Source organism: Malaclemys terrapin, chromosome 14, assembly GCF_027887155.1.
Source record: "Malaclemys terrapin pileata isolate rMalTer1 chromosome 14, rMalTer1.hap1, whole genome shotgun sequence".
NCBI classification, from domain to species: domain Eukaryota; kingdom Metazoa; phylum Chordata; order Testudines; family Emydidae; genus Malaclemys; species Malaclemys terrapin.
The window spans coordinates 32,262,981-32,280,070 of record NC_071518.1 but is presented as its reverse complement, the minus strand read 5'-3'; the positions used below and the strand labels follow the sequence as shown (position 1 = coordinate 32,280,070).

The following is a 17,090-nucleotide window of genomic DNA, read 5'->3' as shown; positions in this document are numbered from 1 at the left end:
AGGGGAGGAATTTTTATTCCTCTGTAGAGGCTGCAAAGAGGTCCCAGGAATTACTGAGCTGTGACAAGGGATGGTGTCAGAGGGGCGTTCGTTTAAGAGACTTTAGGCTTTGTTAATCCTGAGATTTATGAGACTCTGCCTCTCCCTAAGTAAGCACGAAGTGGAGTTGGATGGACTCTTTCTCTCCAGTGTCCAGTGCCTTCAGAAATGGGTCTCACAGGACTGCTCCAAGGCATGGGGAGGGTCTGCTCTCTCAGGCAGGTGTGTATGTGTGTGAATAGTGAGTTGCTGCTTGGCTGAACGTGTCAGACACACTGGTTCTGTTATGGTGGGAGCCATTTAGCTGAGCCACCTCATAAGGTGGTGAGCCTGCTTTGCCTGAGCAATCTTCCATAACTGCTATGGTTGAAGCCTAAAGAAGCTGACTCTGTGCAAGGCATTTTCTAGTTTCCTCAGTGAGACACAGAAAGACACTGGGGAGATGGTACCTGAAAGGAGCAGGGTGTGGCACCAAATCTCTCTAATTCGTGACTGATGGACATTTTTGATGGACTTTGATGGCTTCTTTGATGGACATATTGTCCATATTGCCTTACAAAGTACAGAGTGAGTCTTTAGCACCTTGTTCGCACAATCAGGCATGGCTTCCTTGAAAGTATTTCATTACTCAGCAGGCCCTGAGGTCACATCTAATGGCAACATACTTTTCTGTCATCCAGATGTGATAAAGTGACTCACCTTGCTCCCTCATTTAATGGAGAATCAGGGACAACATTTTCCAGCTCTGGGGCAGAAGAAATGCCTCGTAATAATTGTGAGAGACTCCTTCTGTTTGACACTCTGAAATAAGGACCAATCATGCAAGCACTTACTATCCTGAGTAGTCCCATTGACAACAGAATTCCTTTGTCTCTCAGCTCCACCTATTATCTCTTGTCTTATACTTAGGCCTGGTCTATACTAAAAAGTTAGGTTGACCCAGTTATGTTACTCAGAGGTGTGAAAAATCCACACCCCTGTGCAACATAGTTAAGCTGACCTAACCCCTGGTGTAGACAGTGCTAGGACCTAGCTACTGCCTCCAGGAGGTAGAGTACCTACGCCGAGGGGAGAACCCTCATGTCAGCATAGGGAATGTCTACACTGAAGTGATGCAGTTGTGCCACTGTAACATTTCAAGTGTAGACGAGCCCTTAGATTGTAAGCTCTTTGGACAGGGACCATTTTCTTGTTCTGTGTTTGTACAGTGCCTAGCACAATCGGGTCCTGCTCCGTAAGTGGGGTCCTAAAGTGCTACCCCAATACAAATCAATAATAATTTAATGAGTAATCACCCTAGCCTTGGGCATAGCCACCCGTGGAAACTATTCACAGTAGTAAGAATTACTATTACTACAGTAGTAAGAACCCAGTGAATATTTGCAGGATCAGGCCCCTAACATGCTGGCTGGAGCAAGTTCCAACGTCCCTTAGGACTAGTCTACACTGGCAAGGCAAAGCGCTGCTGTGGCAGTGCTTTAATGTGGCTTGTGTAGTCACAGCAGAGCACTGGGAGAGAGCTCTCCCAGCGCTCTAAAAAAACCACCTCCACAAGAGGCGTAGCTCCCAGTGCAGGTAGCGCAGCTCCCAGCGCTGGTGCATTGTTTACACTAGTGCTTTACAACGCTGAAACTTGCTGCGCTCAGGGGGGTGTTTTTTTTCACACCCCTGAGCGAGAAAGTTGCAGCGCTGTAAAGTACCAGTGCAGACAAGCCCTTAGATAGAAGAAGGAAAACCCACACAGGCTTTAGGACGTGAAAGCATTACATCTGCAGCCATTTCACTGCATATTGGCAGATTTTCACAACTAAATGTTGCCGTAGGTTGTTAGCCTGTAAGTTTACCATTTATGTGCAGATCTAAAGGAATATGACTTGATGAGACATGATGATTTGCACATTTAGCAGTCCTCTGGTATATTTCAATTTCATCACCATAACCGGTCTGAGAAGCTTTTCGGTCACCTCAGAACAGTGACTGTGCAAGCTATGCCATTCTCAAAGTAAGATTTATATCTACAAAATAAGGACCCCAGCATAATTTTAAGAAGCAATGTTGATTAGAGTAACGATATAATGACCATTTAAAAAAGAATCCTAAACTTATTTTCCTCTTTATAGAAGATGTTGTTTGGACTCTTAGGTAATTACAGTACTTTAATTTTAACATTTTAAACTTCTTGATTTTTGTATATAAATTACCATAGCTGTCCTACCAGGTTACTGTCCATTAGCTTGGGTAAAAAGCTGACAATGCCCTTTGGGTTTAAAACTCTGTGTTTTGAAGAAGAAGAAAAGAAGACAATGACAATAGTTTGTCACTTAGACACTGAAAATAGAAAAGAAGCTATTTTTAAGAACTGTTAAATATTTCTGGCTTTTCAATCATGCTGGGGCACAAAGGATAAAGTAAAAAAGAGAAGCAGATATATTTCAATTCTATTAGAAACATTGTGGGTTGGAAGGAAGCCAATGGTTGTTAAATGGAAAAGGACAAAATCAATAGGGAAAATTTTTATTTTCCGACTTCCAGGATGGTATTATAAAAAATGAAGAATTAAAAATAATATAAATAACCATTAAAAAAGGAAACACTACATATATTTAAAAAACCATTAAGAAACTGAATTGAACATATAAAGGCAAAGAAATTCAGCATTAAGGCTCTAACTCCAGACTAGATTCAACTGAGAACCTGCTGTCTCTAAAATTTAGAATAGTTCTTGCAATAAGTAATTCCCAGTTACTGCAACCCCTAGTGATCACTGGGAAGATATGACTTTAAAACAGACTATACAGAACAGCATCCAATCTCACTATGATTGCTCTGTATTTTCTAGCTGTCATAAAGCTGCTTGAAATACACAAGAGAGGGAGCAGGCCTAGATAATTGAGTTATGCCTAGAAGACCCCTCCATCCAAGATGTTCTACACAACTCTTAAAATGTTCTGGCAGTTGAACCTAGAGGACATTTATAATAATAGTGCACTCGCACAAAGCCAACATTTGATATTTTGGTGCCACTGGATAGAGTGGCTTATTCTAAAAATCATTGCCTGTGTTCCTATATATTTATATATACTGTACATTCTTTGTCACACAATATAACAGAATGTAGAAGGAAAATCTGACTACTTGTAAATATTTTTGGTGCTTAACTCAAAGTCTGAAGAATATGGATCATGTGATAAATAAAGCCATTTTAATAGCTGACATAAAGGAATATGTTTGCATTGTTAAGTACAGCATATTGTTAAAACTACTTTCTGTACTCAATAGCCACAACAATAGGAATTTAATTCCATCCCTGTTACTTTCGGTGTGTATAGTTCAACTGCACAGAAAATGGCACAGACATATACAGCAAAGACAACCTTCTTCACCAAAAGAAGAGACTAATAACAAACCACTGAAAGTGAAGCACTGAGTCTCCACTTCAGAAGGATGCAAAATTATATCCCAAAGGATAGTCCTGAAAGAAAGCAAATGACATGAATGTGCACTTAAAGTCACTCTTGTCTCATAATTGAGATGCATCCATCTCTGAGTATATAGTTGGTCTCTAAACAACGTTGTGGCAGGGATTTTAAAAGGAATTATGTTTTTTATTTATTTCTCCAAGACAAGAGTTTCTTTAATTAATGCTGATTTTCAGCTCCCTCCTCCACTTCTATCTCTATCAAAGCTCACAAATTTGGTCAAGTATGGATCTCATGGCACTGAAAGATATAAGGAAATGGAAAACCAGTCTGTAAGTTCATTTGAAACCAAGTAATAGAGAAAACCGAGAGCAGAAGCTGTCTTCCCTCAAAGGAATCAGTAGATGAGCTCTGAGCCAGCCTGGTCCAAACACAATCAAGAGAGCTTTGAACTTGACTTTTCGTTTATTCCCAGTTTAGTTTAATGTATTGGCTTTTTCCTCAACCTGTCAGTTGTCATATTGATAGCCAGTGTTGAAGCTGAAAGGAAACAGAAGCCATTATTTATTTGATCATATATTATTGATTTCAATTATAGTGATGAGAGTAAGTATGAAATAAGGGAGATGACAAATCTTGAATTACAGAAAAGCAGGAAAAATGTACTACCAGTATTATTTTCAGAATGAATCCCAGTTTCTATTAACATCCAGCTTGTCTTATACAGCGATCATTTAATAATTGGACAGTTTTAAAATGCACAACAGTTGGACATTAGGGAAACATAACTAAGATACTAGTTGCATCATAAGATAGGCACACGGCTTAATGTTTTGTTAAGATGCTTAAACAAGATTAACGTCCAACAATCATGATGTTTTTCTGCTATTGATGCTGGCTATTTGGAAACAGTAACTTAAGTCAATACACAGGCCTCAGTGATTGACACATCATCCAGGAACTCCATTGTCAGAGCCCCACTCCTGCTTTTTTCAAATTATGCCTTTCTACTTTTTGTCTATTTTCCCAACCTCCATAATTTAAACCCAAAACTGCTGAAAAGATATGTTATACCACTATGTCTTTGGGTTCAAATGTTCAGAATTGTGCAGAAATATGTGCATATAGCCCATGTCTGCATGTTCATGTGCAGTAATTACAGAGAAAATATGGAAACACACACATTTGAAATCTTGAGCCATAATCACTTACATTTGAGGTATTAAAATATAAGGGAATATATCTCTACTATAATATCACTCTAAAATATATAGAAAGAATTCTCCTTCATATATAGCGAGTATTTTGTCTATTCAGTTTCTTGCGTTTGTTTCAAACTAAATATAAAGAGCCAAATTTTCACCTTATTTTTCAGGACCAGCACCTGAATCTGAATCAGCAATGCAACTGGGGTCAGGTTTTGAGCTATTGTACATAATTATTAATTAGTTTTAACCACGAAGGCAAAAAACGATACAGTATGAATGTTGATAATAGTGCAGAATGGGATATTTGTATCCTTTTTCACTTTTAGCAAAGAGTTTTTCAACGGGCTCATTTTATTTGCTAAGTTGAAGGCCTCATTGGAAACTTATAGCATATTTGTCATGGTTGCTTAAAGACCATCCATGCAAAACAAGGAACACGTTCAACCTGTAAGCATATGGGGAAAACCTATTACATTTCCGTATCGGATCAAAAAGCATAACATTTTGTAAGTGAGTTCTTGTCACAGGATATTTGCTTGCCTCTTTGTCATGACTGGTGGCACATATTTGGAGTTTGAGGTAGAAACCGTCAATCCAGATCCCTATGAAATAACTTATGTGAGGGGAGAAGCATCTCATAATACTTAATTTTTTTTAAAAACTGCATGATGGTCTGGAATCAATCATTGCCAAGATGTCCTTTGATGAGATCTCACCATGATTGCATATGAACAAAAATGCTTGGAACTAGATCTGCTGTGGGATAACCTCATGGACTCTATAGGGTCATATTGTTAAAATGGTAAAAGATAGGTACCAAAAGTCCTACAAGGCCGATGCACATGGCATTTTCCCACCCACAAAGCAACATACTGGCAAAAAGGCAGAAAGGAAACAAACCCACTTTCATTTGCCAGTCAAACTTGCTAAGGGTGCAAAGGATAAGGGAATGGGCAGGGAGGTAGGGAGAAGGAATACACACCTTAAACTGCCTCACGTTCCCTTGTGCCACAAGATGGTGTTCGTTCTCAGGTGTGATGCAGTAAGCTAGTCTCTAAACAAGAGTGGAGGCACACAGGAAAGAAAATTAGCCATGTTAAATGGGTTAGATCTGCAGATAGGGGATGTTATCTCTGGGTTTACAGGGAAATAGTGTGAGTTTTCTCTAAATCAGTGACTTAATTTTTAATATCCTTGAGCCCAGAGGAGACCTAATCATTGAGAGATCAAAGTGTATTATAATTTATGAGCTTCTTGATGGTAGTCCTAATCTCACAGCAACAACAGAATGTTTATGATAAATTTTAGCTGGTTCCCCCCATCATGGGAAAAGGGCCCCAGGAGCTACTTGGCACCATAGCCCTCGAACTTCCTGAATGCAAGGATTGCTGGAGGCTAGTAACAATGCAAACAGGTGAAGAAAGGTGCATGGGAGGGTACCCCTCCATATTGTCCACAAAGCCTAGGTTGTAGTGTCATTTGGGAGCACACACAAACATTGCTCTGGCATTCACTTCCATGGGCACTGTGCATGCCTCTAGGAGCTCCTGCTGGAGAGGTTCCCTCCTCTCTCCCTCTACTGCAAGCTGAATAGCCACAATTTAGCCCTTGATATCTTATACTTATACTAAGAATTTTGGGCATGGCTTCCCCTTTATCTGCAGCCCTTTCATTTTTGGGTATTGCTAAGGTTCAAGCTTTGTGAGCAAACCTGAGCTTGCCCTATAACTTTGTGTCATCAGCTTTTGCAAGCAGGTGAAACTCAGTGTTAAAGTAAATTCTGCTGTGAGGTTTTGGTGTCGCTTGAAAGGGATCTGCAAACGCAAGAGAACTGAACAAAATAAAGGGTTTGCACAAACCCCAGTGAAAAGAAAGCCAAAGGTTTTGCAGAACATTGATTGCACGGGGCTGGATTGTAACCCTACAAACTAGCAGGAGTAAAGGAATCAGATTGTAACTCAGAGGACCTCAGTCAGGTTCCTGGCTCCCTGTCTGCACTGGTTTTGCTAATTAACCTGGTGTGTTGGGGGGTGGAGTCAAGTCTTCATCTGCTCCCTGCCCACTCTCATCCATCTGAGCAGGAGAAGGAATAGCTGACCAGCAGTGGTCGCTGTCTTCTCCAGGCTTGTACTGTCGTTAGCTTGCACAGTGGTATAAGAAGGATTAGACTCCCTCTTGCATGCACAGGGGAGTAAGAGGGCTCACAGTTGAGCCTATGGAATTGTCTCTCTTACCTTTCTCTTGTCCTAACATATTAGGAGACTATTTGAATTTGAGGCTCAGAAATAAAAGATTGAACTATAACAACATGCCTGGCTACCTCACAACTCTATTTGCATAATAGGTTGAAAAGATAATTAAATTCTACCTGAACTAAAGGGCCTGATCCAAAACCTTTTGAAGTCAATTGGCACCTTTTCATTGGCCTCAGCAGGTTTTGCATCAGACCCACTGTGCATTTTCTGCACTTGTTCCACACACAGATCTTCTGCTGAGGTCAATAGAACATCTGCGTGCAGAACACTTGAACAATATGAAGGGTTCCTGTCATTTGCTGGGGAGAAGAAAGGAAAAATTGTTGCAATTGTTGGGTATATAAACCATAAAATGCTTCTTTGTGGCAGTCTGAATTTTGACAAACCTAGGGGCATCTTTTCAGATTATGGATAGATACTATGATTGAAATCCAGCTGTTTGCAATAAACCAGATGATATTCAAACTGTGCTTGCCTGAGTTTAAAATACTGGACTATAAGGAACATAAAACAATCAACATTTCAATGTCTTAGGAGTAAGTTTGGTATTTTTAAAGGGGTGAAAACAGATCTAAAGGTGGCTTTACTTTCTAAGTCCTATTTGTGGATTCCTTTGGAGCATGGATAAGAATTTCCAGTGACAGTGATGAGAAAATTAATATGATCAGTGAATCTTAAACTTGTGTCATTTTGAAATGGTAATTTGAGGCAAGTACAGATCAGTGAGATTGTAATGAAAAATAATTAGATGTATTTTTTTCACCATAGAAACCAGGTTCCTCTTAAGCAGAACAATAACACACTAGATTAACATTACACACAATAACACTACGTTAAAAGAACATTTTTAAGGTAGCAAAGTCAAGCACTCAGAAGTTAGGAAATTAGGTCAGAATTAGGGTTGCTTATGCCACTGTTCTTCAGCCCCTTTCTGTGTATGCATTTGATAGTCTTTCCTTACATGACCACATACTAGTTTTGCCACAAGATGCCTGCCTCAGTCAGTGTACAGGACGGATGGTGCTCAATTCATGAGCTGCTATTCAATATTCTATTTTCTCTTCATTGTTCAGTGTGTTGCCTCATGCCTTATTTCCTGCATGTTATTCAAACCCTGCTCTGAAGATAGAACTATTAATTTCCACGTGGGCTTTTCTATGGTGCTCATCATTACAGTATCTGAGTGGTAGACAAACATTAATTTATTTTTCAGCATCCCTGTTAAATGAGGAGGCGTTATCCTCATTTGACAGATGGGGAACTGAGGCACATTGAGTCAAAAGTATCCACTAATATTGAGTGCCCAGTTTGAGATGCCCGGGATTGAATTTTTCAGAGCACTTAGCATTATGTAGCACTTTGCGGTATATCTTCAAAGCAATGCTCCCCTTGCTCCAGTTGCTGCTGTGAGTGCTCAGCACTTCTGCAGATCAGACCCCAGGCACCAGGAAAATAAGGAACACTCAATTAGTGACCACCTGAAAAGGTTTGTTTTAAGTGACTTGGCCAGTATCACACAAGAACTCTGTGGCAGAGGCAGGGATAGAATCCAATTCCCCAGGACAACATTCAACTGCCTTAACCATGAGACCCTCTTTTCTCTTCCTGTGGTCCCCTGCCTCATTTTACTACTAGGGCTAAATGGGAAACCGGAATTCCATTTCATAAAAATTTTCACAATTTCAATATTTGTTTTTATTCTACATCCAAACAACACAGGGAGCTTTCACAAAAACGTGTGTGTGTATGTGTGTGTGTGTGAGAGAGAGAGAGAGAGAGAGAGAGCTCCTCCCTAACCCCAAATAGCCAAGATTTTAGGGGTCTAGGACACTCACCTCTGATGTGGAAGACCGAGACAAGACCCTACTCCAAATTAGACAGACCAACAACATGCATGTCCCACATCCCAGCTTTCATCAAAAAATTTCAATTGAGCTCTATCCCCTACACGCCTTTCAACTTCTAGAACAAATGTAACAAGGGCCCTACAGATATCTCCAGAGCAGGTCCAGCCTGTGAAGTTAATGAGGCAGGGGTCATGTGGAAAAAATATGTGATCATGTGATTTAAGACTGCAATGCATGTGCAATATTGGGCAGAGTCGGATTAATGCAGGGGCTTAGGGGTTGCAGCTCAAGGCCTCTGGCTAAGGGGGGCCCTGTGGTCCGGCTGCGGTCCACTGCTTCTTTTCATCCTGCCCATGCCAAGTCTCTGCGCTGTGGGCCGGACACCAGTCCCTGAGCCTCGGTGCCCCCCTGGGGCTGGAGCCATGAGCGCTAGTTTGCCAATGTGCCCCTCCAGTCCCTAGGCGAAGGGGTTCAGTGAATCTCTGCACGCTGCCCCCAGCGCCAGTTCCGCAGCCCCCATTGGCCGGGTACTGCGGCCAATGGGAGCTGCGGGGGCAGCGCCTGCAGGCATGGGCAGCATTCACTGCGCAGAGCGGCATGGCCCCTGTGCCTAGGATCCGGATATGCTGGCCACCTAGGGGAGCAGAGCAGTGCGGAGCCAGGGCAGGCAGGGATCCTGCCTTAGCCCTGCTGCGCCGCTGACCAGGAGCCGCCCGAGGTAAGCACCTCTCAGCTGGAGCCTGCACCCCCTCCTGCACCCTAACCCCCTGTCCCATCCCTGGACCCACCCCAGAGCCCACCCCTCAACTAGATCTGCACCCCCCTCCCACACCCCAGTCCCCTGCCCCAGCCTTGATCCCACTCCCCCACTCCAAACCCCCAGGGGCCCCATGAAATCTAATAGCCCCGGGCCCACAGGAGAGTTAATCCAGCTCTGAAAGAGGGCCAAATTAAGATTTCACAGGCAATCCTAATTCTGGCATTTACTAAATTCTGAATGCTTGACTTTGCAACCCTGATATTCTTTTAATGTATTTGCCTGTAATTTCCTATAACATATAAAACAATATAGATCCTAAAAACACCTGTAAAACAAAACCCAACATCCATCATATGATGTGATATATTTACACTTACAAGGTACATCAACAGGGTTGGAACATTTAGACCCACCCCACAGACCTCTGCTACTTGAATTAATGGAGTAACTGATAGCAGTAGTAGGTTGTCATCCTCTTTGTTGAACAACACTGGAGGGGGATGAGACCATTTGCCAGTGGGTTTTGCAGACATTTGCTGACAGCAAAGGAATGTTGAGACACAGGAATCTTGGGTTCCGTTCAAGGCTGCGGGGGGGAGTTTGTCTAGTGGGCACAGACTCTTCTGCACATCAGCTTCTTCCACCAAAGCTTGAATTTCTTTTGTCCCATCCCCTCCAACCTGCCTGTCTCAGCCCCGGGTATTCTGCACCCCTGGTTCCTCATCTCAGTCTTCACTCCTCAGGAGTCTCACCCAAGTGCCAGTCTCCATGTCCAGCAAGTCCTAGTCTCACCCCTCTGGACTCCCCAGACCAATCCCCTTGCCCAGCAATTCCCAGTCCTCCCCCAAACACACACTTGCCCATGTTTCCCATCCCCACAGAATCTCAGTCCCAATCTGCCTCCCAAGGGTCCTCATCCAATCTTAGTGTCTCCCAGCCCCACTCATCGTCCACTCTTTACTCACCTACTGGCTCTGGTATCTCCCCATTTCCCTGCCTAGCCACTCCCAGTCTCCATCCCAACCTAACTCCCATTCCCAGTTTCCCTTCCCTATTTCTCCCCCCCCCCAGCCTCAGTTTTGGCCCACCCCTTTGTCCTTTTCCCAATCTACTCCCCTTTCCTCTTTCACAGATCCTACTCTTGCCCCTCTGCATTCAATTCAGGCAGCTGCCTGGGTCCAGCATGAGTGTCATTGAGAGTACAGGAGAGACAGTCTCCCTACTCTCAGTTCAGGTGCCTGGCAGAGCCTGCAGGAGCCCAGAGCTGCAATTGCAGGGAACAATATGCTCAATCCCAGGCTGGAGCATCCCAGTGTGGACTGAATCTTTGGGGAATCTAGCTGCAAAAATCTAACAACTTGTCTACTTTAAAGTTAATTTGGATAAAGATATGGTGTTAATTTAAAGCTTAATCACTATTCCTGAATAGCTGTAGACAAGCCTTAAGGAGTCTTTACTGAGCGGATGTGAACGGCTATTTTTCAAAGCTTATTACTTGCCCACGTTTCGGCAGATTTCCATAGGGATAGCAAAAGGCACATTCCTGACACAAAGTGTACCCCCTGCCAAATTCCAAGTCCCTGTTCCAAAGCATGGGGGCTCTAGAGCGATTCAAATTTTCCCCAGAATTTTTTAATATGGGAAATAGGACTTATTTTTCACATCTTCATTTTCGGTAATGACTCCTCTATTTTGGCTGAAGTTTTCCAAGAATATTCAGCCTGAGGTAGACCCCCAGCATGAAAAAATTATAAGCAACCGAAAACAGGGTCTATGAATGGGAACTGTCAAGCAATCTTCAAAATAGATGATGTCACTAGCTCTATAATTACCCACCCTCCAACTTTTTTTAAAATATCAACTATACAATAAACATTTGGAACCATATTTTCAGATGAGTGGCCTAATCTATTTTAATCAACTCAATGAAGTGCCCAGATTTTCAGAGATGCACAGGACTCCTGTTGAGAATCATGGGCCAAATTGCTGTCTAGAGAAGCATCTGGACTGGGTCCACTCTTTATTCTGGATGTTGTATTTGAAGGCATCCATTTATATATATTTCTACAGTTGAGAAAAATCTACTAATTCAACTTTAAAATGTGCATTAAAAATGCTTTTATGAACTACAGTGGGACATTCTGGCAGACTAATTTCTGTCTAGAAACTGGAATAGGGTGTATTAAATCTAGCTTGTAATTCCAACCCGTTAGAAAGCTGAATCTGAAAGGTCACATAACGAGGAATGTGTCTGGGGAGCTAGAGAAGCAAACTGTTAGTGCAAATCCAGTACATTCATTTCATAATAACATTTCATGACATTTTATTAGCACTCCACTTACTTCTTTAAAGGTCCCACGCACGTTCAGAAATTTATAGATAATGTAGGCAGGCACCAGGATCATTGAAGATAATGCTATTCCCCAGCCAATGCGATTTGCCCAGAGAGGGAAGGTGTAGTCATCATAGGTCAGAGGTTTGAAGTTTATAATACTGACTATCACCACAAACTAAGGAAGGAAAAATAGAAAGAACCACAATTTTAGTCCTTTGGGAAAACTCCAAGTGGAAAACAAGCCTCATCTATTAGATCAGGCAGGCTGTCCAATGCAAAGGGGATACTTAGCCCTGTGCAATAGGCCCTACCTTCAGCCTGTTTACAATGTGTCCCTTTTAGAGGACAGTGTGGAACCACTTAGGGCACTCACGAATGATGTTAATGGTCAGAAAAATCATAAAATTCCAGCCAGGCTATTTGTATCTGCGCTGTGTACTAGTGAACCTCACCAGCAGACTACACGCTGCTGTGGAAGGGGGATTTCCTCCCCTACTTCTGAAGCAGACAGGGGAGGCTGACTTGTTATTCTGTAGTTTAAACTAGAGTTAGAGATGGGGACGTTCTTAAGGCTGAAGTCATGGGTCCCGGACAGGACTATAGGCAGAGATTTTCAAAGGGTCCCTGAGGACTCCTTAAGATCCCTCTTTGTCCTTTTCCCCAGGGGTTCTAGTAATGCTTCCAGGGCCGGCTTTAGGACCTGCGGGGCCTGATTCGAATACCCGGCAGCATTCCAGGTCTTCGGCAGTGGGGAGTCCTTCACTCGGCTCTGGGTCTTCCATGGCACTGAAGGATCCCCCACCGCCAAAATGCCGCCGAAGACCCGGAGTGGACCACCGCCGGGTGAGTAAAAATAAAATTTTAAATTAAAAGGTGCCTAAGGCGTGGGGCCCTCTTAGGCACGGGGCCTGATTCCAGGGAATCGGCCTAAAGCCAGCCCTGAATTCTTCATAAGGATGGGACTGTCCCTGCTAGACTGTTATTAAATATTTGTTGCCCGTGTAGATACTTACAGACTGTAATCAAGTCAACCCTTAAGCTTCTCTTTGTTAAAATAAACAGATTAAGCCCTTTTAGTCTATCACTATAAAGCAAGTTTTCTAATCATTCATGTGGCTCTTCTCTGAACCCTCTCTAATTTATCAACATCTTTCTTAAAATTGTGGGCATCAGAACTGGGCACGCTATTCCAACAGTAGTTGCACCACTGTCAAATATAGAGGTAAAATAACCTTTCTACTTCTACTTGAGATTCCTCTGTTTGTTCATCCAAGGATTGCATTAGCACTTTTGGCCACAGTGTCGCATTGGGAGCTCTCATACACCATGAGCCACAAATCTTTTTTGGATAGAATCCCCTATCCTATGAGTATGACCTACATTCTTTGTTTCTAGATGTATACATTTACTCATACTAAAATGCATATTGTTTGCTTGCACCCAGTTTACCAAGTAATCCAAATCCCTCTGACACAGCGACCTGTCCTCTTCATTATTTTACCACTTCCCCCATTTTTTTGTGTCATCTGCAAACTTTAACTGTGATGATTTTATGTTTTCTTACTGGACATTGATAAAAATGTTAAACACTGGGTCAAGAGCTAATCCCTATGGGAAACCACTGGAAACACAGCCACTCAATAGTTTCCCATTTACAATTACATTGTGAGACCTATCAGTTAGTCAGTTTTTAATCCATTTAAAGTGTGCCATACTCAGTTTATATCATTCGAAAGGTTTCTCAAGTGTGTGTCCCCAGAATTGCCATTAGCCCAGTGGTTACAGCATGGATGTGGGAAACCCAGATTCAAGTCTCTGCTCCAATCCAGGCAGAGCAGGGACTTGAGCTTGGGCCTCCCACACCACATATGAGTGCTCTCACCACCAGGCTATTTGCTATTATTGACTAGTCTCAGATTGGATTCGGTGTGTGTTGGTTTTATTTTATGACAAAAATGGAAAGGTTTCTAGTTTCATCCTGATGTGGATATGGAGTGGGACAGTTTTTGAAATTTTGAAAATGTTTGTGGGTCAGGAAAACCATTACTCTAGGAAAAAAGCCTTGGTGGGGAAAAAAGCTCTTCTGGCTAAAGATTTTTGGGACAGCTTGGCCAGATGTTCCACTCTCTCAATGTACAGCAGCACTTTCTATCCCACTTAAACAAATAAGATGCTTGAGGGTATTTTTTTTTCTAGCTGCTGCTCCATGTTGGACATGAGCTACTGAAAAATTGAAAAACTCAGCCACTCTTATGCCCATCAAAATGTATCTTCCTTGGATTGTGTGTCCTATTGAAAGAACATTAGATTTATAATACAATGCCGGCTAGAAATATTCTGAATCACTTATTGATTCAATATAATATGTTTGAGTTTTGTTAGAGATATTGTAGTACAATACCAATAGAATCAGTCACCAGAAATGTCTTTAAATGTTGTATTTGTCAGAAGATAAATTGGATGACTATCAGTATGTGTACATAATCTCAATATGCAAAGTACATTGGTAATTTCTTTTTGTCCCCCTGGCTATTCCACCTTGGGCCATGCAACTACTTCAGATTAAAATGTTCAGCGACTGAGGGGTTCTCTACACTTGAAGGGCTACAGAAGCACTTCAGTGTAGACACTACCTACGCTGATGCGAGGGGTTCTCCCACCATCATAGGTAATCCACCTCCCCAAGAGTTCGTAGCTAGGTCAACAGAAGAATTCTTCCGTCAACTTAATGCTGTTTACACAGGGACTTAGGTCGGTTTAACTACGCCGTTCAGGGGTGTGTAGTTAAGCCAAAGTAATTTTCTAGTGTAGACCAGGCCTAGAATGTCAAAGGCTACTGAGATAGCTTTTTCAAATCAGCAAGAATGCCAGAAATGCTATATACTCACAAATGTTGGTTCATCTAGTGATGTTTTTGGCTGGCATTCAATAGCTGTGAGAAATGTGGGGATAATGTTTCAACAAGAGACTTTCTAATGCTAACATAGATATGTGGATATCTAAAACTCCTAAGATAAATGTTTGATCTAGTATCCTATGGAAAGACCTGTTTATATTTAGGAACATAGGAATTGCTATACTAAATTAGAACAGGGAGCCTTCTAATCCATTATCCTGGACAGTGGTCAGTACCAAATGCTTCTGAGGAAAGTGAAGGACCCCTGCACTAGGCAATTATGGGGTAACCTTTCCCCAGGTAAAATTTTCTCTTAAAAACCACTTGTTAGAGGCTGGTTTATGTTGTGAAGCATGCAGGTTTACATCCCTTCCAAAATTCTTTTAAAATTAAATATTTAACTATTCTAATAATAGTTATATTTATTTTATAATTTATTAATTATTATTATTCAATAATATTTGAATCCTGCAAAGTTCTTAGCCTCATTGATCTCATGTGGCAATGAGTTCCACAGGGTACGTTGTGTTAAAAAAACTATTTCCTTAATCAGCTTTGTATTTGTTGTCTTGTTCTTTTATTATAAGAGACGGCTAACAGAAGTTCCTGATCTACCTTCTCTGTGCCATTCATTATACTGTATAATTTATAGCTCCTCTTATTAATATCCGGTAAATTAAACAATTCCACTCTTTTCTCACTGTCTCTGAGCCCCCTCTAATTCTGCTACATCTTTTCAATTCAGATTTTCCCTCTGGTTTAAAACAAATAACAACAAAAAGCATTTCCATTGCTTTTTCACAATTTATAATGGAGACAAAATATAGGTTAAAAAATTGTATGGACTATGTTTTTCCCCTAATAAATCATGCTTACAGTGTCCATATAACCTTTTAAGACACCTGAAAAAAAACAGACTATTAGAATCAAGCTACTCAATGTTCTCTAAAATGTGTGTACTCTCCCCACAGATATTAGAAAGTATCTGTATATAGTAGTTACACTCAGTCAATGATTGACAATATTGGACTTTAATTCTGGAGGTCTTCTAGGACTGTATGCATGGCTAGAGGATGCAGCATCCACTGATCCAGAAAGGTACATATTTTCATGTTTACAGTAGATATTAAAGCATATACTTTAAGAGAGATTAGCAATTCTTTTTTAATTCGCTTTCCAATTATCACCTACCTACACTGAAGGTGGGTAGTTATCTAACCCTGACCATGTAGTTCATCACCAAGTAATTTAGAGAACGATTGGTAACATATTTATACCAGAATAAGCTTATTTGGAAAGACAGTGACCATTATGCTGCATCCCACATCCTACACACAGACATCTGTGAGCAATTGTGTGATTAAAAATAGAGCTGAGGTTACATCCCAAATACCCAAAATTCCTGGTAGCCAGGAAAACACGATTAGAACATCTTTCATTTACTTCCCTACAGCTAGGTTTGTTCTGTAAAATTGAATCCAGAACTTGGCTTCCCATTCTCAGAAGTTGGGTTGCAGGGAGTGTGGTACACAAGAAAGCTAGATCCAGCATTTTCATTCAAACTATTGTTGATTGGGATCTGGGATCCAAAAATTTGTGTGGATTTGGTTGCAGGATCTATCCTTGAGGGTCACAATTTATACTAAGTTTATATTTATAACTAGTGTTTAAAGGGCTACTAAATGGTTAATCAATTGTAAGAGCATTTAACAGGTCAATAGGTAGGTTATGTAACAATGATTTATAACCATCTCTATATAGCTTCTACTGATGTGGTTATAATCATCTTCAACATACAGTCCTCATGTCTGTAACATATTTATAACATCTTTTGATCATTCATTAACCTTCTATAAAACACCTACAAATGGAACATTAATATAAAGTACGACTGACTGACTTCAGTGTATGCTTCATTGACTCGTTACTGATTGGATGTTATCGGATGCTAAGTATGCTATTAAAATGTTTTCCCTTTTAAAAATGTATTGGTGTATCCCATCATAAATATGTCTCGATAAGAATGCCTTGTGTCATTAACTGTTTGATACCTAGTTTTCAACTTTGAGACGATATCTGATCCAGATTTGATGTAGCTATTTGGCAGATCGCTACTGCTTTCAATTTTAAATTGAAAGCATAAACTTTAATGCAACAGAAAATATCCTAGGTCACAATGATGTCAAAATCTCCATATATTCACCATGACCTTTTGATCTACAAATAACCTGGAGTGAATGTATAAATACCCAATATAAAACTGCAGTTTAGTTCCAACTCTAACCTTTACATAAAACTACCAAATGCTACCTTCATATTTCAGGGAGAAAA

At 41.1% G+C, this 17,090-nt stretch overlaps 1 protein-coding gene across 2 annotated transcripts in view; it reads right to left on the bottom strand.

Moving 5' to 3' along the window:
• Positions 1-2,623: 2,623 nt before the first annotated feature.
• SLC6A2 (solute carrier family 6 member 2) overlaps positions 2,624-17,090 on the bottom strand; it is a 111,792-nt gene continuing 97,325 nt past the window's right edge. For both annotated transcript variants that reach the window (XM_054049232.1, XM_054049234.1), the window contains 3 exons: positions 11,871-12,038; positions 5,649-5,720; positions 2,624-3,998 (listed from right to left, as the gene is read on the bottom strand). In XM_054049232.1, coding sequence (XP_053905207.1) covers positions 3,975-3,998; positions 5,649-5,720; positions 11,871-12,038 — 264 coding nt within the window. In that variant the 3' untranslated portion in view covers positions 2,624-3,974. The remainder of the gene's footprint in view (positions 3,999-5,648; positions 5,721-11,870; positions 12,039-17,090) is intronic.